General features: G+C 61.5%; 1 protein-coding gene across 1 annotated transcript in view; it reads right to left on the bottom strand.

Annotated features, from left to right (window-relative positions):
* Positions 1-3,397: 3,397 nt before the first annotated feature.
* PCNX3 (pecanex 3) overlaps positions 3,398-21,815 on the bottom strand; it is a 26,922-nt gene continuing 8,504 nt past the window's right edge. Inside the window, exons 9-35 of the mRNA XM_026650387.2 lie at positions 21,226-21,322; positions 20,559-20,694; positions 20,047-20,207; positions 19,587-19,740; positions 19,040-19,072; positions 18,427-18,598; positions 18,002-18,112; positions 17,586-17,677; positions 17,106-17,215; positions 15,501-15,606; positions 14,821-14,913; positions 13,915-14,065; positions 13,323-13,470; positions 12,594-12,771; positions 12,067-12,175; positions 11,353-11,482; positions 11,005-11,063; positions 10,300-10,515; positions 9,701-9,954; positions 9,042-9,272; positions 8,666-8,769; positions 6,817-6,964; positions 6,201-6,431; positions 5,765-6,039; positions 5,377-5,585; positions 4,525-4,928; positions 3,398-3,984 (exon numbers count right to left, since the gene is read on the bottom strand). Coding sequence (XP_026506172.1) covers positions 3,799-3,984; positions 4,525-4,928; positions 5,377-5,585; positions 5,765-6,039; positions 6,201-6,431; positions 6,817-6,964; positions 8,666-8,769; positions 9,042-9,272; positions 9,701-9,954; positions 10,300-10,515; positions 11,005-11,063; positions 11,353-11,482; positions 12,067-12,175; positions 12,594-12,771; positions 13,323-13,470; positions 13,915-14,065; positions 14,821-14,913; positions 15,501-15,606; positions 17,106-17,215; positions 17,586-17,677; positions 18,002-18,112; positions 18,427-18,598; positions 19,040-19,072; positions 19,587-19,740; positions 20,047-20,207; positions 20,559-20,694; positions 21,226-21,322 — 4,298 coding nt within the window. The 3' untranslated portion in view covers positions 3,398-3,798. The remainder of the gene's footprint in view (positions 3,985-4,524; positions 4,929-5,376; positions 5,586-5,764; positions 6,040-6,200; positions 6,432-6,816; positions 6,965-8,665; positions 8,770-9,041; positions 9,273-9,700; positions 9,955-10,299; positions 10,516-11,004; positions 11,064-11,352; positions 11,483-12,066; positions 12,176-12,593; positions 12,772-13,322; positions 13,471-13,914; positions 14,066-14,820; positions 14,914-15,500; positions 15,607-17,105; positions 17,216-17,585; positions 17,678-18,001; positions 18,113-18,426; positions 18,599-19,039; positions 19,073-19,586; positions 19,741-20,046; positions 20,208-20,558; positions 20,695-21,225; positions 21,323-21,815) is intronic.

The following is a 21,815-nucleotide window of genomic DNA, read 5'->3' as shown; positions in this document are numbered from 1 at the left end:
GAGTGGGGGGAGAGGTGGTGTGTGGGTGCTAGGGGAGGGGGTGGTGTTGTGTTGGGGGTGTTGTGTGGGCATTGTGGGATGGGGTGGCATTGTGTTGGGGGGTTGTATTATATGGATGTTGGGGGAGGGGTGGCATTGTGGTGGGGGCTGTGTTGTGTGGGTGTCAGGGAAGTTTTAAAATATTAATAAAAGAATTTTTAAAAGATGAGAAATGAGCCCCACTGCCCCCTTCCAGCCATCCAAGCTCCAGCCCCCCAACCCTCAGCCCCTTCTGCCCCATGGCTCTCCCCAACTCCCGCCCTCTAGTTATCCCATTCTTTTATAAAAGGCCCCAGATGATGCCCGGCCGGGTACTCCCTCCCCTCAGTGGAAGCAAACCCGAGATAAATGGGGGGCAGCCCCCCGTAAATCCTTCCATTACCCCTGTGGGAGCAAATCTCCCCAGCCCAGAGGCACCAATATCCCCCCCAAACTGGGGGTCTGCCCTTCACCTGCAAAGTGGAAACCTAGTGCCTTTTGAGGGGGGGTGCGCATTGGGGGGCACTGGGAAGGACAGCTGTGGAGGGGGCACTGCGTTGGGTAGGGCTACAGGATAGATAGATGGGTGGGGGAGCAGGGGGTGCAGGGTGCTGGGAAGGGGATGGGTGGGGGAGCAGAGGGAAGAATGGGATAGGTGAGGATGCTATATGGGGTAAGGGGGATGGATGGGATGGGCAGGGGGTCCTGTGTAGAGTGAGGGGGATGGGGAATGGTGGGCGCTGGGTGCAAGGGGATGGGTGGGGATGCTGTATGAAGTGAGGAGGATGGTGGTGGGGAGTGGGGGTGCTGTGTGGGATTAGGGGGATGGATAGATGGAGGATGCTGTGTGGGGTGAGGGGGATGGGGTGGGGTTCAGGGGGATGGGCGGGATGTGCTGTGTGGGTTGAGAGGGTGGGGGCACTGGCTGGGATGGGCTGGGGTATTGTGTGGGGGTGGGGCTGGGGAGTGGGGACACTGGCTGGGATGGTTGGGGGCGCTGTGTGGAGGGTGGGGCTGGGGAGCAGGGACGTTGGGTGGGGTGAGGAGGATGGGGAAGCTGGGATGGGCTGGGGTGCTGTGTGGGGGGTAGTGAGCAGGGGTGCTGGGTGGGGTGAGAAGGATGGGGGAGTTGGGATAGGTGGGGGCACAGTGTGGGAGTTAGGGGGTGGGGAGCACTGGCTGAGATGAGCAGTGGGCACTGTGTAGGGTGATGGGGTGGGGAATGGGGGGGTGCTGGGTGGGGTGAGGATGGGTGGTGGCACTGTGTGAGGTGAGGGGGATGGGGAGCAGGGGGGCACTGGAGGATGAGTAGGGGTGCTGTTTGGGGGTGCAGGAGGATGGGGAGCAGGGGACACTGTCTGGGACATGCGGGGGGCACTGTGTAGGGGAGGGGGATGGAGGGTGCTGTGTGCAGTGAGGGGGGGGAGCTGTGAGGGGCAGGGGTGCTGTGAGGGGTAAGGGGAGGATGGAGGAGCTGGGGGGCGGGGGAGCTGTGAGGGGAGGATGGGGGAGCTGGGATGGGCGGGGGAGCGGTGAGGGGATGGGGAGCGGGGCGCTGTGAGGAGTGAAGAGGATGGGGAGCTGGGATGGGCGGGGGCGCTGTGTGCAGTGAGGGGGCGGGGGAGCTGTGGGGGTGAGGGGAGGATGGGGAGCTGGGAGGGGCGGGCGAGCGGGGCGCTGTGAGGGGTGAAGAGGATGGGGGAGCTGGGATGGGCGGGGGCGCTGTGTCGGGTGAGGTGATGGGGAGCGGGGGGCTCCTACCTCCGGGTCCGGCGTCCCGCATTTCCCCCCAGCCTCCGCACCGACCGCTCCCTCCCCTCCCAGCTGACAGTACCCCCCACCCCCTTCCCCGCGGTGTCCTAGCGCCGCCGCCACTGCTGCAGACTGAGGAGCGGAGACTGACAGACAGGCGGCGCGGGGGTGGTGGTGGTGGGAAGGACAGACAAGCAGGAGGGTGGGAAGGACGGACAGACAGGCGGGGGTGGGGGGGAAGGACAGACAAGCAGGAGGGTGGGAAGGACGGACAGACAGGCGGGGGTGGGGGTGGGAAGGACAGACAGGCGGGTGGGAAGGACGGACAGACAGACAGGCGGGGGTAGGTGAGTGGAAGGACAGACAAGCAGGAGGGTGGGAAGGAGAGACAGAAAGGTGGGGGGGAAGAAGGGACAGACAGACACGTGCGGTGCGCTACCAGGAGTCTGAGCACAGAGTGAGAGATGGGGCGGGCAAGGGCCAGATAGACAGACTGACCCATCAACCTGCATACTGGAGGGATGGATGGACAGAACACCCGGAAGGACAGACTCCCCCACCCGAGGGCGAGGGAAGGGATGGGGGACAGCAGACACAGGACAAGGGCCCTGCTTTGCTATCACAGGACAGGGCCAGGGTCCTTGCTGCCAGGACCCATGACCAGGCATGCAGACCCCATGGAGAGATCCCCATGTACAAAGAGGATAGGGGAAGGCAGTTGGCTCAGTGAATATTTAGGGTGGGGGCAGCATAACCCAGTCACTGGATGCAGCCAGGCAAGCTGCACCCAATTCATTCCTTGACCCCCCCCCCCAATTCCCACTCCTGCCACTAACTGCACTCTGCTAGGCAGGACAACAGGTTTCAGGCAGGTCCAGGATTCTCACCTGCAAGGGGGTCCTTTGACCCACACAGGAACCAGCCTTGGGGCACACCCCTGGCACTAGGGGAGAACCGCTCCTTCATGAGGCCTGCAGCGCTTGTGCTTTCCCCCTTGGGCCCACCCCACAACCAACCTTGCAGCATCCCGCTGGCTAAGAACTATGTGCTCCCCCACAGCCTGGGCCCAGAGATTCACCAATTATGGGGGAGGACAGGAAGCCCCAGCCCCCTGCAGGGCTGGCTCCCCCCTGGGGAGGCAGGTTGGATGTGGAAGGGGAAGGAGAGGGGGCTGCCCCGTTTCTCTGGAGGAGTGCAGCTGGACCGTGGAGGCACCTCCAACTCGCCCAGGAGGGGCTGGTCCTGGGAGGATGTGACTCCATGGCAAGAGCCTGGGGGAGGGCAGGGGCTGGACCTCTCCCCTCATCATTGAGCACCTAGAGGGAAAGGGACCCCAGGCAGGATAAAGGGTTATCGTCACCTTTGGACAGAGGGGGAATCTGAGCGGAGGTGCGGAAGGCGAGATTGAAACCTATGTGTCCTAATGCAGCCCCTCCTGATGTAACCCACGAGAGCCCCGTCCCCAGCCTAGGATAGAACCCAGGAACCCTCTGAGCCTGCTCTAACCCCCCCAGCCTCAGGCTATAACCCAGGAGTCTGGTCCCTCCCCAACCCAACCGAGACTTGTTGGACGGTTGCATGTCTGGGGCGTGGGGTGTTTTGCTTTTTTTTTTTTTTGGGTATTTTTTAATTTTTTGTATCAACCAAAAATCCAGGATCAGAGAAAAATAAACCATCAAAAAAAAATCAAAAATAGTGTTATTCGCTTGGGTCCCAACCCCCCCTTAAATACAGCGCTGGGGGAGCAGCGCCAGGGGAGCAGTACTGAGACCGAGGAGCAGTTGAGTCTCTGGTGGAGGGGACCCCCGCCTGCCCCTCCCCCACTACAGGGGGGAGGGTACTGTTGTCCATAGGGTCCCCTCTGGAGTCCGGTGGGGGGGAGGCATGGGCAGGTGGAGGAGGAGCCATTAGCCCCCTTATTGCTGTCCAGGGTCCTGAAGGTGCGCGGGGGGCACTGTGTGGTGGGACCAGCCCATTGGTATCAATGCGAGGGATGGGGAAGACAATGGCTGCTCCCTCTGCCCCCCCTCAGTACTGGTGCTCCAGGAGTGGCTGGGCGGCGGGGCTCTCCTTCTCCCGCTGACGGCCCCACTCAGGTGGTGGGGCACCGGGGCCGGGCGGCTGCTGCTCTGGCTCTGCCAGTGGGGAGCACTGCTGGGAGGAGTTGGCCTCCGTGGTATCAGCAAGAGGGCCTGGGTCCAGCGGCACAGAGGGCTGTGGGCAAAGAAACAGATGGGTTACAGGCTAGATGGAGGGGATGGGGGACTGGCCAGGATGGGGCCCCACCGGGGATAGGCTGGGCTGCTTGGGATGGGGCCCTATGTGGGACAGAACGGGTTGGCGGAGGCGGGGAACATCCAAGCTGAAACTAATCCCAAGTGCCCTTCAAATGGCTTCTCATAGGGGCAGAGGCGGCACACGGGTGCCCCAAGCCGGCTTAAGGGCTTTCCATTAGCACTAAGCTGATCTGCCGGAGCTGGCCTGAGCCACCTGCTTGGCAGGGGGGTGTGCGGTGTGTCCAGGGGTGATCCCTCCCACGCACAATGAAACAGCCGTGTCTGATATGGAGGGGAGCTCTGTGCAGCAGACACAGCCCCTATGGGAGGGGGCAGCCATCCGTGGTGCCCTGGGTGTGGGAGTGGGGGGAATGAAAGTAGCTCCCCCAGGCCACACGGTGTGGAGGGAGGCGGGGTCTCCCCTTGGAGGCAGGCAGGGGCTGGGGTTTCCCTGAGGTTGGGGGGGGCGCATTCTCACCTGTGCTCTGGCATTGGTCCCCCGGGGGGGTGTGCCCTGGGTGGTGCCGATGCTGGCGGGGGCCCCTGGGGAGGCATCTCCCTCGCTCCCCCCCAGCCCATTGAGCCCCTTGCGGCCAGGCAGGCTCCACTTTCCGCACAGTCCCTCATAGGCAAAAGTGGCCGAGGTGCCCAGTGCTGGCCGTAGGGGCAGCGGGAGCGGCAGGGGGGCCCGGCCTGGCCCTGCTCCCTCGACTTGGGAGGCCATGGAGGCCAGCGAGCTGGTGCAGGACAGCTGGCTGCCGGAGAGGCGGTGGGCAGGCACCCAGGGGGCGGCAGGGGGGGCTTCGCGCCGGCTCTCCACCTGGCTCCCTGGCACTGGCCGCACTAGCCAGTTCTGGCCCAGTGGAAGGCTCTGCTCTGATCCTGTGGGGAGATGGGAAGGTTAGAGCTGGCATGGCCCAGAGACAGTACCCTGAGCCCACCCATGGCGCTGGCACCCACTCCATCCACCTGCTCCAGCTCCCAGTCCTCAGCGAGATAGCCCCACCCCCACCACTGAGAGACAGTCTGGTGCCACCCACCTCATCCCACCAGGCCTCCCAAAACACCCCCAAGCACTGCACAGATGGGCCCTACCTGTGCCTGCAGCCAGATGGCTCTTATCCAGGGAGGGGACACTTAGGCAAGGGGTCAGGGCAGAGAGGGGAACAGAACCCAGGAGTCCCAGCTCCTAGGACTCCCCCACACCTGCTCTAACCCACTAAACTCCCCCCATCCCCCCGCCGAGCTGGGGAGGGAACCCAGGACTCCCAGCCCCCCTACACCCCACCCCTTCCAGAGCAGGGAGGTTTGCTGCTGGTGGTCTCCATACCTGGCTGAGGCTGGGCAGTGGTGACGGGTGGCTCCTGGGGGTTTGAAGCCCCCGGGGTGGCCATGCCCATGCTCGGCCCGCCTGGGGCACTGCTCCCCTGCTGCCCATGCCCTGCAGGGTTGTTGCTGATGGACGAGGAGCCTCCGCCACAGTCCGAGTCCTCAATGTTCCCACCACTGTTGCAGCCGGCACCGCAGCCCTTCTGTAGCCTGTAAGGAGATGAGGCACAGGGGCATCAGTTCATGGAGAGCACTGCATCCCAGCAGGGGACACTGTAGGGAGCGGGGCAGGAGCACTGGCTGTGGGGGGAGCTCATGACTACTCCATCCCTGGCCTCTCCCAGCAGGGGGCGCTATGGGAAGCAGGGCAGGAGCTCCGGAGCGCTCACCTCTCCCAGCTGCTGATGAGCCAGGTGGAGATGTTGTGCAGGCTGATGGGGCCGCCCCAGAGGGAGCGCAGCTGGGGGTGGCTGCCAGCGTAGGAGGTAGTGAGGGGTGACACGTAGATGGGGTAGCCGATGGGCTGGTCGCAGGATGAGTTTATCATGTTGCGCAAAGCCTGCTTGGCGTTCTGGATACTGCCCCGCTCTGGGTTGCGGTTCCGCAGGAACACCAGCTCCTGCTGCTGCCCGGCCCAGAGCCCTCGCACGCACTCCCGGTTCACCTGGCCAAGGAGAGAAAACGGGGTGAGGGGTGGTCGGGGGTTCTAGCCCCAGCTCTGCAATGGGAGTGGGGTCCAGTGGTTAGCGCAGGAGGCTGGGAGCCAGGACTCCTGGGTTCCATCCCAGTTCCGGGAGGGGAATGGGGGCTGGGGGGGGGTCTCACCTTGATGACGCGGAAGCTCAGGTAGCGTTTGTTGAGCATGATGATCTTGTACTCGTCGCTGGCGTCATCCATGACGTGGCGCAGCGCCAGCAGGGCAGGTGTGTTGGCAAGGATGGCGCTGCGCCAGGCTGGATCACCCTCGTGCGAGATCACCATCTTCTCCTCGTTGGCTGTGATGGCGTCATACAGCACGGCTGGGTCCTCGTACTCGTCTGGTGACGTGAAATGGTCCTGCGTGGGAAGGGGGGTGTGTGGTCACGGGGGGGGTCACGACCCTCTGACCTCCAGACCCTTCTTCTCCAGCACAGTCTGGAGGGCAGGATCAGGAGCTGGATCATCTCCCCTCCCTCAACAAGCTAATAGGGTTACCCCTCCTCTCCTTCCCAGTGCTCCAACACCCTCCCTGCCAGCGGGCCAGCCCACCCCTCACCCTCTCCTCTCCCCCAGCCAGTCACCCCCACCCCCAGGCCATTCCCTCTCCCCCCATTCCCTAGCATGCAGGCAGACGACCGGAAAAGCCCTCTCCCCTCCCCCTGCGCATGGCCCTTAGGGCATGGAGGAGGGGAACCCAGTGCCCATCTGCCCTAGGGGAGGGACCTGCAGGCAGGGGTGGTACCTGGTGCAGTTTGAGCGACATGCGGATGCCGGGTGCCACCACGCGGTGCAGCAGGTCCATGTCGGCGAAGACCCACTCGTCGCGGGGCGAGGTGATGCGGAAGTCACCCTTGAAGAGGGCGTGCAGGCCGTACAGGAAGGGCTCCAGGCTGTGGGGATAGCACGGCTCAGCGGGGGGTGGGGGATCTGGTCACCAGGCTGCGGGCAGGTCCTGCCAGTGAGGTGGGGTGTCTCACAAATTCATGGCATGCCAGGTCAGAAGAGACCACTGGATCGCCTCGTCTGCCCTGCTGTACAGCCCAGGCCAGACATCCCTGTGCTGCCTGCACTGGAGATGGAGACTCCACCCCTGCCTTGGGGTGTTTGTTCCAATGGTCAATCGCCTGTCCTGGCAAACACGGGTCTTGTTTCTCATTGGAGAGTGTCTGGTCGGCTTCTAGCCACTGGTTCTTGTCCTGCTTTTCCCCACTAGCTTAAAGGCCCTCTGGCACCTGGGGGTTCACCCGGGAGGGTATTTATACAGTGATCAAGTCACCTCTCCATCGGCTTTCTGATCAACTAAAGACACGGCGCTCATCCACTCTCTCCCTGCAGGGGTTTTCTCCAGTCCTCCAACCACTGCTGTGGCTCTTCTCTGCACCGGCCCCAGCTTCCCGTTTAAGATGCAGCCCCCAGAAGAGGGCGCAGTGCCCTAGTCCTGCTCTCACTAATGCCGTAGCCAGAAGTAAAACCCCTCCCTGCTCCTACTCACTATTCCTCTGTTCATCCACAAAAGGGCCGCATTGGCACTTTTAGCCACGGCGTTGTGCTGGGAGCTCATGTTGAGCTGTTTGTCCCTCAGGGCTCTGCCAGGATGCCGTCCACCATTCTGCAGGGTCTGACCTACACTCCTCGCCCCTGAGTGTATATCTCTGCACTGGGCTGTATTAAAACAGTTTGTTTGCATAGGACCAGCTTAGCAAGTGATCCTGATAGTTCTGCAGGGCTGCCCTGTCCTTATCACTCCACCCATCTTTGTGCTACGCACAGATTTTATCAGCAGTGATTTTATATTTACTTCCTGATCCAAGAGGAGGGCGACTTGATCACAGTCTATAGGTACTTACAGGGAGACTAAATACTGATCACAGGCTCTTTGATCTAGCAGAGAAATGTCTGACCCGATCCAGTGGCCGGACATTGAAGCTAGACACATTCAGAGTGGAAATAAGGCATACGTTTTCAGTAGTGAGGGTCACTGGAACAATTTACCCAGCGTCATGGTGGATTCTTCATCACTGGCCTTTTTTAAAACCAAGACAGGATGTTTCCTCTAAAAACGCTGCTCTAGCAAGTATTTTGGGGAAGTCCTCTGACCTGTGCGATACAGATGGTCAGACCAAATCGTCACAACGGTTCCGGCTGGCCTGGGAAGCTATGAATCAGTGATGAAAATGTTGACTCGTGTGTGGCCACGAACCGATCCCCATAGAACCACCAGCACTGGGTGAGCAGTCCCCCCGATGACTTTCTGAGAGCTGTCAGTCAGCCAGAGATTCAGCCACTGAACGTGGGCTTTACTGATACTGCACAGCGCTCGTGTGTTATCAGAACACTGTACAACAGTCTATTACATCTGCACAGCATCAACCCATCTCATCACCGAACAAAACCACGTTTCTTTGACAAGACCTATTTGACTAACATTAATTATACTCCCAGCCTTCCATTTGTTATTAAACGAACCCCATATCTGCTTTCCCATTATTTTGCCTGGTAGACAGGCTGGGGGCGGGCCTCGCTGGCACGGAAGGGGCTCTCTTGCCTGGTAGACATGCTGTGGGCAGGGGCAATGAGGGAGGGCGTCTCACCTGGCAGACAGGCTATGGGAGGCCGTGCCCAGTGCCCGGCGCCCCAGAATGCACAGTCCAAAGCAGAGGGTGACCAACGGGGAGTCCCACTCCTTGTCCATGGGCTGCAGGGAGAGAGAGGCAGCTGTGAGGGGGAGGGAGGAGAGGACAGAAACCCCACCCACCATGGAGCGCAACACCCCTTGCTTCTAACAGACCCGCAACTTCCTATGTAGGACTTGCCCCATGGGGATAGAACCTAGGAGTCGGGGCTCCCAGACCCCCGCTCTAACCCACTAGACCCCACTCGCCGCCCAGAGCTGAGCCAGATCCCAGGTGTCCTGGCTCTCAGGCTCCCCTCGCTCTTGGGTGCGGACCCTGGCATCCAGGTGCCCACCTTGTCCCTGCGGCCAGCGCAGTACTGGATCCAGTCCAGGTAGACGTTGCAGAAGGAGGACAGGGTGACGCCAGCCATGCGGGGGTCGTAGTCCTCGTCGATGTTCAGGTTGAAGGTGGGATCGCTGTCAGCGTAGCTGGGGGTCATGCAGGGGCGCAGTGCCTCCTGGATCACAGTGTTCCCCAGCCACTCCTCCAGCTTGGATGAGCATGTCACATAGTAGATGATGCTCTGCCGGGGCACAGAGAGTTAGACGTCCAGAGCATATGCACACAGAGAGCGCCCCCCGGGCACAGACTTCGGCACTGACCTCCATGAGCCAGCCAGTCCCCTGCCCTGGGGACGGCTCAGAGCCAGCGCCCACTAGAGGGGGAAGGCCCCGGGTCCCATTTCCTGGCCCCTCTCTCCCTCCCTGCACTGCAGCTTTCCCTGCCTCCCACCCGACCTCCTCTAGCCCTTCTTGCTGAGCCCCCAACCCATCTTCTCTTGCCTGTTCCTGCCCCCAATTCCCATGGGTTTTCCCACCCCCTCTACCCTTCAGCTGCACCCTCCCTACCCCAAGCCCTCCCTGCCCTCTGCCTTGGGCCCCCTGGCCTCATCCTCAAGGCCCTGCCCCCATTCCCTGCCCCAGGCGCCACCTCCAGCGCTGGCCCCCTCACCTTGACGTAGTACGTGATGAGGATCTTGCGCAGGTCAAAGACCTGCAGCATGGAGGCGGCGTTGTTGTCGCTGATGCTGTACCCCTCCAGCACGTACTTGGTGGCCGCCACCTCCCAAGCCAGCCAGCGCTGTCCGAAGGCCGCATTGAATGACAGCATATGGGGCAGATGGCCCGGCTCACAGCAGCAGCAACCCTCGTCCTCCTCCACACCCTCTGTGATGGCCTCCACCTCACGCTGCTGGCAGTACGTACCTGTGGGGGCAGGGTGTGAGCGGAGCTGCCAGGGACTCCCTCAGGGCAACCCACCGCCATGGGACGGGACGAGAACAGGCAGACAGGACACTGGGCTGGCTGGGCCTGCTGGGCTGGCACAGAGGCAGGGAGTGGGCAGGATACCATGCTGGGTGGGCCCATGGGTCTGATCTGGGGGGAGGGGGGCAGTACCAGGCTGGGTGGGCTGATTGCGGCCTGGCACATGCTATGAATGTATGAGTGAGGTTGCTAGACGGCTAGGAGCCAATGGGGTCTGCGAGAAGGGACCTATCCAGGCAGAACTGCAAGGCTCCCCACTCCCCTCAGCCAGGGCCCGGCCCTCACCCCGGAACTCGAGGCCGCGCAGCTGGAAGGTGACGAGGCCGTTGCCGAGCTCGATGAGGTGCACGAGCGCGTTCAGGTAGTCTGAGGCCAGGATGAAGCAGTCACCGGTGGCATAGTTGCCCCAACGGCCCAGCAGCAGGTCCCCACACAGCGTGTGCTGTAGGGAGCGCGTCAGGTGCTCGTAGAAGATTGAGTTCAGGTTGTTGTCATCAGCGCCTGGCATAGAAAAGGGATCTGAGGCTGTGGGGGCTCAGCAGGGGGCGTTCTCCCCTCACAGTCCGTGCTGACCCAACACAGCACTAGGGGGCGCTGTGCTGCGGGGGCGCTCTCCCCTCGCAGTCCGTGCTGACCCAAGTCAGCACTAGGGGACGTTGTGCTGCAGGGAGTGGGGGGGGGGGGGGTCAGTAACCAGAGCTCTCCCCTCACTGCCAGTGCTGGCCCCAAAGCCCCAGCATTTCACTAGGGGGAGCTGCACTGCACAGAGCAGAGGGCTCAGCAGGGCGTGCTCTCCCCTTGCACTCACTGCTGGTCCTAAGTCTCCAGTGTGGTGCTAGGGGTTGTGCTGCTGAGAGCAGGATGCAGCGGAGTGTTCAGTGGGGCGTGCTCTCCCTTTGCAGTCACCACTTTCTGGGCTGGGGAGGCCAGTCCCCTTGGCCCCGGGCACACGGCAGACATGGGGGCTCAGCGGGCACACTGGGTACGCACCTGGGTTGCGGTCGAGCTGGGTGGCCAAGCGGGTGTTGGAATGGTCGACCCTCTTTGTGCTGGGGAAGGAGGAGAGCCAGGTTAGCGGTGCGCCACTGGACCCCTGCACAGGTTTCCCACCTGGGGTGGCCCCTGCAGCTCTCAGTTAGGCAAGGAGGGGGCCAGCCTGGACAGGGGAGACTGGGCTAGCATGTGTGAGAGTGGGGAGGGGCCGGCTGACCCAGTGGGGGGGCATGAAGGGGAGGGAAGCTGGCTAGGTGGGGTGGGGGATGTGAGGGGGCCCTGCGTGAGGGTATGTGGTGGGGATGCAGGGGGCCCTGCTGGCGGGCGAGGGCGTCTCTCACTCACTTGTAGTCGCGCTCCCAGAACTTGACAGGGCGGGCGTATGACATGATGAACACAGCGCTGCCCAGCAATGGGTTGAGTGGGGTGGAGAACAAGGCCGACAGCACGGCCTGCACGAACAGCATGGCTGAGTCTGGGGGCGTCAAGGCAACAACCCCTGTGGAGCCGCAGTGCCCTGTCCCACTGCCGCCCAACTGCCACAGAGCCATGGCACCCCATGCTGCCGCCGCCCAACCGCCCCAGGGCCCCGCCCCACCGCTGCCCAACGGCCGCCGCCCAACCACCCTAGGGCCCCGCCCAACTGCCCCGCCACTGCATTTCCACGCTGACCTACCAACTGCCCTACTACCACCCCATCCTGCCACCGCCCAACCACCCTGGCGCCCTGCCCAACCTCCCCAGTGCCCCGTCCCACTGCCGCCCAACCACCACAAAGCCATGGCACCCTGTCCTGCCACCATTCAACTGCCCTGGTGCCACACCCCATCACTGCCCAACCACCGCCCACTATTATCCCACTAGCACTCCATTATCCCATAGCCCCCGCCCCAGACTCCCTCACTATCCCATAAGCCCCCTAAGTAATTCCCCTCCACCCAACACTCCTTAGCTCATACCCCCCTCCAGTAGTTTCCCCCACGCACATTCCCAGCAACTCTCATGCAGCCCTTGCCCTGCCCCCTGCTTGGGACCCCCACAGGCAGCTCCCAAGGATACGGGGCACGGCGAAGGGCTGGGCAAAGGCATGGAAGGCCGAGCCCCACGTGATCTGCCAGGGGGCGATGTAGGTGAGCACGAAGCGCAGCTTGTAGAGCAGGTCCCATAGCTGGGGTGGAGTGGGGGAGAGAGAGCAATATGTCACACAACACAGAGCCCAGCTCAGCCACAGGGAGCCAGTACCACTGGGTTCTATCCCAGTTAGGGAGGAAAGGGACTGGGGTGTAGTGGATTAGAGTGGGGGGACTGGGAGCCAGAACACCGGGGTTCTATCCTCAGGCTCCCTGCGAGACTCAAATGCTGAGGGATCCTCAGACAGCAGGATCATGCTGGGCGGGGCAGTTCTGGTACCTATTGCACAGCATCAGCGGAAACCCCAGTAGGAGTGAGTGCCAGGGAGCGTGGGAGGCAGAATATTGCTGAGTAGGGGAAGCAGGGGATTGTGGGTCCATGAAGCAGAGCAGGGGGCAGTCACTCTGGGTACGTGGGGCCCGGGGCGACGGCGAAGCCGAGGGGCGCGTGGGCACCTTGCTGAAGAGGATGGACATGACGAAGTAGTCGATGAGGAAGCCCTCCGAGTAGCGCTGATAATCGAAGTGGAAGAAGAGGACGGTGAAACCTAGTGCCACGTACTGCTGGGGCGGGCAGCAGAAGGAGCAGCGCAGCAGCTTCATGCCAGCCATGGTGATGAGGAGTGCGCGGCAGCTGGGGGCAAGAGAGAGAGAATGTGAGGGGGCACCGGAGCATGCAACCCCCAGCCCAGCCAGGCGTGGGGCAGGTAGCCCTGCCCCCCTTCCTAGATTGGTTAGTTAGACGGGAGAGAATGCTTAAAAACTAACCAAGAAGCAGTTTCCAGACCCCCCCCTTTTCTATTGTGAGTTTCTACTTCCCAACCTGTCTGCGCAAAGGGGAAGATTAAAAACTCTCCCTCTGCGAGGGCCTGCCGCCCCCTGCCCAGCTCACAGCCTATTACTCCTGTCCCAGGCCCCCTTCCTGCGCTGTATCCAGTTCTCGCTCCCGATTGCTTTTCATGCTGCGTGTGAACAGCACCGCCACAGGTGGGGGGAGCTGGGTGGGGCTGGGATGTGTGCTGCCAACTCAGCCCCAGGGAGTGTGGGAGGCAGAGGGACCCTGCAGGGATCTGCTCCTTGGGAAAGGAAAGACCCCCTGAAGCAGCATTAGGGGGAGCTGTAGCCAGGGAGGCTTGGCCGGTGCCGCAGGGGGTGGAGCCCCAGGAGGGGGCTGCAGGTACTTACTAGATGCAGATCTTGTCCTGGTGGGGGGCACTGACTGAGTGGGCATCCACCGTCAGGGCATTGAGCACCACGGCCGGGTAGATGAAGTACTTCTCCACGCACTGCAGCCAGGCGTACAGCTTCTCGAACCACATTAACTGGGCCGCGCCTGTGGGGCATACGCGGTTACTCCCCACACCCACCAGAAGGCAGCAACACGGGGACAGCATGTGGTTCTAATGCACAGATAGTCCCAATGAACCCCACACCCAACAGCAGGGATCCCTCGCCTGTGCTGACATGCAGCTGCCTCTGGGGTGGGGCACGGGGCAGTTTATAGAGGGATCCCTCGCCTGCGCTGAGATGCAGCTGCCTCTGGGGTGGTTTTTAGAGGGATCCCTCCCCTGCGCAGAGACGTTTTCCGTCATGTGAAAGATGACACCTCCAGAAGAACAGGTCGCCCTACTAGCATGGCACTAGGACATTGGCGCCAGGAGCCCCTCTACCCTGCTGCTTGGAGCACAGCACCCACTGGCATCATCCTGGGGCATTGGAGCCAGTGCTGATGGGGAAGGGAAAGTGCCTCCTGCTGGGCACACTCGGGAGCACTTACTGCGCACTTCGAACTGGCTGTACTCGCGCGGCTTCAGCACAGGCAGCGAGAAGCAGAACCAAGGCAGCTGCTTGCGGAGCTGGGGCAGCAGGTAGTGGGTGAGCAGCCCGACCAACCCAGCCAGGGCATACAGCACATAGCCTAGAACAGACTGAGCGCCCAGAGGGATCAGGGCATCTGATGGGACCCCCGTTTGCCCCCAAACAGTCCACCCCACACAGAGGTCCCCAGAGCTTCCCTCTCCCAAACAACCCCCCCCCCGCCCCACCTATCCAGCTGCCACCCACCACACTCACGGCAACCCCCTCCCCCCCTCCTCCTCATAGCCCAGCCCCCCCCTTCCCCTCCCAGCTTGCTGTAACTCCCTCTATGGTCCACTCAGAGAAGCAGGCTGTTGTGATGGTCAGGACTCCTGGGTTCTATCCCCGTGGTGCCAGGGCACTGGGGTCTGGTGGGTCTAGGGTGACCAGATGTCCCGATTTTATAGGGACAGTCCTGATTTTTGGGTCTTTTTCCTTATATAGGCTCCTATTACCCCCCACCCCCGTCCCGATTTTTCACATTTGCTGTCTGGTCACCCTAGGCGGGTCAGGACAGGAGATGCTGGGAGTCAGGACTCCTGGGTTCTATCCCACCTCTGCCAGGGGAATGGGATATAGTGAGTTAGACCAGTGGAAGACTGGGCACCAGGACTCCTGGGTTCCTTTGTCTGCCTGCTCAGCTGTTAGCATCACCATAAACTACCAAGAAGGGGCCCCTGACACAGCCTAGTCTCTGACCCCACCAAGCTGCCATGCCCTCTACCTGTCCCTCCTGCACCCACTGCCGCCATGAGCTGCGATGGCCCCAGGCTGCCCGAGGAGCCCCATCGCTGGCGGCACCCCTCCCTCTCAACCCAGGTGGTACCTTGAGGGCGATGAAGACGGTGCTGGCACTGACGGCGAAGGTGAGCACTGCGATGACCACGCACATGACCAGGTCTGAGTGCAGGATCTCCCGCTGGGGGGGTGGGGTGTGTGTGAGAGGGAGCAGCTGGAGCCACCAGCCATATGCACCCCTCCACACAGAGCCATGCATGGACCTCCCCCTGCCCAGCCATGGGCCCCCACCACCCACCTCCAGCCATGCCTAGTCCTAATTCCCTCCCCCTATGCAACCCCTCAGCCAACCATACCCCCCCACCTCCAGCCATGTGCCACCACTGACCACATTAATCCAGGTACCAGTTGCTTCCATTCTCCCCTACCCCCGCCCCAATCTTCCCAGCCATGTGCCCTGCCCCCACATATCCATACCCACCTATCCAGCCCCTATCCAGCCCCATAATCCCAGCCACGTGCCCCCTCTGCCCCACACCCAGCCCCTCCCACCGTAACCCCAGCCAAGCGCCCCTTCCCCCCACACCCGGCCCTTCCCTGGTAACCCCAGCCACACGCCCCCTCTCCCCCGCACCCGGCCCCTCCCCCGGTAACCCCATCCACGTGCCCCCTCCCCCATCCACCCACCCCCATCCCCCCAGTAACCCCAGCCATTTACGCCCCATCCCCTGCCCCATAAGCCCAGCCATCTACTCCGCCCCTCCTCACCAGGGAGTTGCGCAGTTTCTCAGGCAGCGGGTCCCGAATCTCAGCTGGTGCGTTCTCCACGTTTCGGTTCTCAAACTCAGGGAAGAGCTTGGTCCGGATCAGGGACCTAGGAGGCAGGGCGGTGTCACTTTATTGATTTGAACTGGGACGATATATAACATGTTTGCAACTAAAGTCCTGTAGTGGCACCAAATCTTGTATAAAGGGGGTCAGATAAGGTGTCTAAGACAAGGTTATGGTTTGCTGGTTATGATTATGCTGTCTATATGTGTGTATCAATTTTGTAGTTGAAGTTATGAATATTGGCTCTATACTGTCTGTATTTCAAACTTATGCTATGCTTCTGGGAGACATCCCAGACAAGTTGGTGTTAGCTCTGCCTAGCCTGCTTGATGGCCCATTAAGGACCATCAGCTATACAACTGACCCATTGAGAGAAGGCAGATATGCCTTGTTTCAGAGTAGCAGCCGTGTTAGTCTGTATCCGCAAAAAGAACAGGAGTACTTGTGGCACCAGATATGCCTTGTAACTCAGCAAAGTATGCAGGCACTTGCCCGTGTGACTCCAGACTCCATTTTGCTGTAATTTTCCACAGTAAGGACAAACAGGTGTTCTTACACCTGGAAAAGACTATAAAAGGCTGATGCCTCATCTCCATCTTGTCTTCAATCCTGCTTCATACCTCTGGAGGAACTTTGCTACAAACTGAAGCTCTGAACAAAGGACTATGACCCATTCCAGCTGGGGATGTATTCCAGAGACTTAATTTGAACCTGCAGTTTATTCTATTGTTGCTGCAAGCCTGAACCAAGAACTTTGCCATTACTGTACGTAACTGATTCCATTTAACCAATTCTTGCTCTCATCCATATCTTTTTCCTTTTATGAATAAACCTTTAGATTTTAGATTCTAAAGAATTGGCAACAGCGTGATTTGTGGGTAAGATCTGATTTGTATATTGACCTGGGTCTGAGGCTTGGTCCTTCGGGATCAAGAGAACCTTTTTTTCCCTTTTACTGAGGTATTGGTTTTCATAATCATTTGTCCCCATAATGAGTGGCACTGGTGGTGATACTGGGAAACTGGAGTGTCTAAGGGAATTGCTTGTGTGACTTGTGGTTAGCCAGTGGGGTAAAACCAAAGTCTTCTCTGTGTGGCTGGTTTGGTTTGCCTTAGAGGTAGAAAAACCCCAGCCTTGGGCTGTAACTGCCCTGTTTTAAGCAATTTGTCCTGAATTGGCACTCTCAGTTGGGTCCCGCCAGAACCAGCTCGTTACAGGGGGTTATAGGAGTTCGTTCCCTCCTCACAGGAGCAGCATCGGGGGTGGGCCCCGGACACCTCAGCCTCTCTCCACGGGGCCCAGCCTGGCATCCCCATGACAGAGCGTCCACCTGCCGCACTCCCCAGGACAGATTTGCCATCCATGGCCAGGGGACAAACCTTTGTCCTCCCAGAACTAGGGCTTGAACCCAGGAGTCCTGACTCCCAGCCCCGCCCCCGCTCTACCCCAGCAGAGCGGGGATAGCAGGCAGGGGCCCTGGCTCCCAGTCCCCCCAGTGGAAGATTGCCCGGCCTGGCCCTCCCCCAGCCCTGGGGTACACACCACAGCACAGTGGGGTCGCTGCTCTGGCGACTCAGGTGGTAAGACAGGGCGACCAGGAGGCCGCAGAACACAGAGAAGAGGACGGGGACGTGCTGGTCACCCCAAGGGGCCTGGAGAGGAGAGAGGAGAGAGCATGAGTCCCGGTGCAGGGAGGCCCCCCCAGCCTCAGAACCCCCGGCCCATCGGCACTCACACATCCCACTGTGCCTCAAAACACAGCCCAGCCCACACGGAACCAGAGTCCTGGGATTTCCGCCAGTCCTCCACCCTGGGGTTGGACTGAAACCAGGGTTGCCTAGAGGGGAAAGGCCCCATACCCCATTCGCCACCCCCGTCCCACCACCGCAGGGCCAGATGGGAGCTGGCGCCCCCTAGAGGGCAAAGGCCCCATACCTCATCCTGAGTCAGCCAGTCCCCCACCCTAGGGTTGGATCAGAGCCAGCGCCCCTTAGAGTCCTCCTCCTCCATGCACCCAGGTACCTTAATGGCTCCGAGGCAGAAGCCATAGAGGAGGACAGCGACCAGGAGACTGCGCAGGAGACTGAAGAGGGCAGTGAGGGGGCTGGTGGCAGCTGGGAAACAAGAGAGGTGGCAGGGTCAGTGTCAAATAGGAATATCCCCCAATTGCCCCGTCCAGGCCCTGTGCACACACCAAGGTTGCAGCACCACCTGCTGCCCAGCACTGGCACGGGGCAGCAACAGCAACAAACCAGCCAAGCTAGAGAAACCCAGGAGTCCTGGTTCCCAGCCCCCCTGATCTAACCCACCAGACCCCTCTCCCTCCCTAGAGCTGGGACAGAACCCAGGAGTCCTGGCTCCCAGCCCCACTCTGCTCTCACTACTAGATCCCATTCCCCCTGTGGAGCTGGGACAGAACCCAGGCATCTGGGCAGTACCTGTGCCGCCAAAGATGTGCATATCCACCTGCTCCAGCAGGTACATGAGGCAGGTGTTGACCTGGGGCAGTAGCCCGAAGAGGAAGATGGCAGGGAAGCAGAGGGTGAAGACTGTGAAGGACACCACAAATGCGGGGGTTAAATCAGTGACCCCCACCCCCCAATTCCCACTGCAGAGCGGGACTGCCCCCACCCCTACCTAGAGAGAGAGCCCCCCTCATACTGGTGAATGGGGTCCACAGAGAAACCTGCATAGCACCCCTTAACTCCTCGCTGGGGCACTGCAGAATCACAGAGCCCCTTACCCCCGGCTGGGGCGGGGGGAGGGGGGGACGGACTGCAGCAGGGCACGGGGAGGCGGTGCCCCCTACCCTCGGCTGGGGAGGGCGGCAGCAGGGCGCAGGGGGATGGTGCCCCACACTCACCGGTGGTGACATCCCGGGCACCGTAGAAGAAGTCTGTTGAGAAGAGGGTGAGCCCGTAGAAGGTGATGGGTGGGACGGGCACAGCCCGGGCGCACAAGTCCAGCACCCAAATCAGCACGCAGGCCACGCAGAAGTAGACAGGCCGGCTGTAGGCAATGATCCAGTTGTGCCCCTGCAAGACAGCATGGGGTGAGGGGCATGGGGGCAGCCAAGGGGCTGGCCCTCCCCACATCTCAGGGGTGGGGGGCAGCCGAGCTCCCAGCTGGCACTAGGGGTCCCGCCAGCCACAGCCGACAGACCGGGCACTGCACAGGCCAAGGGGCCTGCACCCAACTCCCAGAAACCCCCAGCTCCCAGGAGTCTCAGAGGCTGCAGCGCTAGGCACCAACCTACACTGAGGACTCCATGGCCCATTTATAAGGAGATCCAGCGCTTGGTGCTGAGATGCAGCTGCCTCTGGGGTGGGGCACATGGCTGGTTAGAGAGGAATGGTTCACCCGGAGCTGTAATATCCCGCTCCCTGTAGCACAGCACAGGGGCATGGGGGCCAGCACTGATTGCAAGGGGAGAGTGCCCCCTCCTGGCCCTGCAGTCCCCCAGGAAGGTCACTTACGTGCATGGGGGAAGCAGCATCAGGCTGGACGCTCTGAAAAACAGAATCAAGGTGATCTCAATGATGCCCGTTTCCCCAGTAAGCACTCACCAGAGCGGGGCTGGGAAGTAAAACGGGCTCAGCACCCCACTGGAGGCGAGGAGCTGGGATTTTTGTGATTAGCCAGTGTCAGGGGCTGGATCTCACAGGGGAGCAATTCAAAAGGGCTGGGGTGCCCTGTTAGCCTGACAGGGAAGAGAGTGCTGGCACTGCCAGAGGAGAGTGCGTGAGTGGCTGAAAGGCCGGGGCTGTCTGGGCACCGACATCAACCAGGCACAGGCAAGACTCCGTCACTCTGGAGGCAGGGGTACCAGTGCGGCTCACTGTGCTGGGTGCCCCAAGAACTGTCACAGTAGGGCTGAAGGTCAGGGTTAAGTGATCCCAGCAAAGCTGGGGCAGCCTGAGAGCGCCCAGGGCTGAGATAGCAGGGGACTGTGGGTGAGGACTGCGGGGCAATGGCAAAGCTGTGCAATGCCCAGAGGGCATGGCCTTACAGGCGGGCTCTCACCTTGAGCAGCGAGTACTGGCAGCTGGCGATGACCAGGCAGAACTGGAAGACCCAGATGTCGCGGAAGAAGCCCTGCAGCAGCAGCAGGTAGCCCAGGAAGGCCACTAAGGACCCCAGAGACACCACGAAGATATTCTCCATCACCCGCCGGTTCCTGGGGGGCCCAGAGCATGAGGCGATGTCAGCCACTGTGGGCAGTTGCCAGCAGGTTCCCCAGGCACCCAGCGCTGCCAGGGCCCCAGTCTATACAGCCATAACCCGGGCAGCCTGCTGGATGGGCTCACAGGGCTGGTTCCGGTGGGGGGATAAACCAAGCTGCATGGGCCTATGGGGCTGATCGGTGTGTGCGGTGGGAAAATCAGGCTGGACGGGCCCATGAGGCTGATCAGGGTGGGGTGGGGGGCAGTAATCAGGCTGGACGGGCCCATGGGGCTGATCAGGGGGTGGGGGAGCAACTGACCGGTCGAGAAGTGCCAGCAGCGCCAGCCGGTCGTAGCGCACCCGAATCCAGCGCCCAGGCAGCACCCAGTACTTGTAGTACTGCCGCGGCTTGGACTTGTCCTCGATCATCAGTGTGTTCTCCTGGGACTCGTGCAGGGACTCCTGATCCAGCAGGTCAAACTGGGGGGAGAGCAGCCTCAGTGGGGTGCAGGCACCCTGCCCATAGACCACCAACAGCCAAGCCAAGCTATGATGAGGGGGTGCCCCCTCCAGACAGCACAGAACCCCCCCAGCAAACCACATCCCATGCAAACCCCCCCAAAGAGACCCCCTCCAACAGAGATCCCACCCCTCTCATGGGTAACCCACTCACACTGAACGGGGTGCCCCCCACCGCAGAGACCCTGCTCCATCACAGAGACCAGGCCCAAAGTCAACCCTCCCCCCATCAGACCCCACTGAAACCTACCCCCATCTGCCAATAGAGCCCCCTTAACGGCCCAACTCCCAGGGCACTGACCCCCCCCTTACCTCAGGGATTTCCAGGGGTACCCTGCGCACCTGCATGCCCTGCAGCACCACAGGGCGCGGCTGCAGCAGCGACAGGGCGGGCGTCCCCTCGGGCACGTCGGTGGAGTTGAAGCTGGAGGAGTGCGAATGCCGGTCCCTGAAAGGGCAGCAGGGGGCAGGGACATGAGAGGAGAGAGTGAAGGAAGCAGCCCCCTCCCCACCACAGCTCCAGATCCTGGACTCATGGCTCCACCACTGCATAATGAGCAGCACAGCGCCCCCTAGGGTGACACTGGGGCCAGCACTGTCTGTGAGGCGGGAGAGTGCCCTCTGCTGGCCTCTCACCCTGCAGCACGGCGCCCCCTAGGGCCAGCACTGCCTGTGAGGGGAGAGCATCCCTGCTGGCTCCCCCAACCCTGCAGCACAGCACCCCTAAGGGCCATGCTAGGGCCAGAACTGCCTGTAAGAATGCTGCCTACTGGGCCCCTGCCCTGCTCCCTGCAGCTCCCAGGGTTTCCCTGGTGGTCTGCCACCCAAGCGCTGACCTGGCCCCTCCCAGCTTAGTAGAGGGCACCACAGACCCTGCCAGTGATTTCCCCCAAGCCCTGCCCCTCCCCGGGCACTCCCTAGTGCTGGGGACAGGGAGCAGCGTGCCATGACAAGCGGAGGGGAAGGGGGTGTCACTCACCAGGCGCTGTTGGTCACATGATCCACACTGACCTGCTGCCCCACCGGGTTCTCGTAGCCTCCTCCTGCCAGGCCAAAGGTGTAGGAGCGCCGCACACCTGCAGGGGGAGGCAGGGAGCCAGCTAGACTGGGGGATGTGTAGCAGGTGAGGAGGGGAGACCCCACAGCCATGGGGCTGGAAGGAACAGCCCCGCAATGGGACCAGCCCCTGGCTACAGTTACCACATCAGCCAGGGAAGCCCTGGCAAATTACAGGCCCCCCTCTGCAAGGGAATGCCCCCCGACTCTACCTCAGGTGGAGAGTGCCATGGGGAATGGGCAGTTCCCCCCCGCTGCAGATTATTTATAAGAGCAGCAGCCCAGGGCTGGGATAGCAGGGGGCTTGGATAGGGATTGGGGGTACTGGCAGAGCTGGGCAGGAACCCAGGGGTGAGATAGCAGGGGGCTGCAGGTCAGGATTGAGGGGCACTGGCAGAGCTGTGTGTGGGGAACCCAGGGCTGCAGTCGCAGGGGGGTGTGGGTAGGGTTTGGGGGCACTGGCAGAGCTGGGCTGGAGCCCAGGGCTGGGATAGCCGGGGGCTGTGGGTCAGG

This window comes from Terrapene carolina, unplaced genomic scaffold, assembly GCF_002925995.2.
Source record: "Terrapene carolina triunguis isolate 2854851 unplaced genomic scaffold, T_m_triunguis-2.0 Scaffold89, whole genome shotgun sequence".
NCBI classification, from domain to species: Eukaryota; Metazoa; Chordata; order Testudines; family Emydidae; genus Terrapene; species Terrapene triunguis.
Note: the sequence above shows the minus strand (reverse complement) of the source record. Positions and strands in the feature narration are given on the sequence as shown.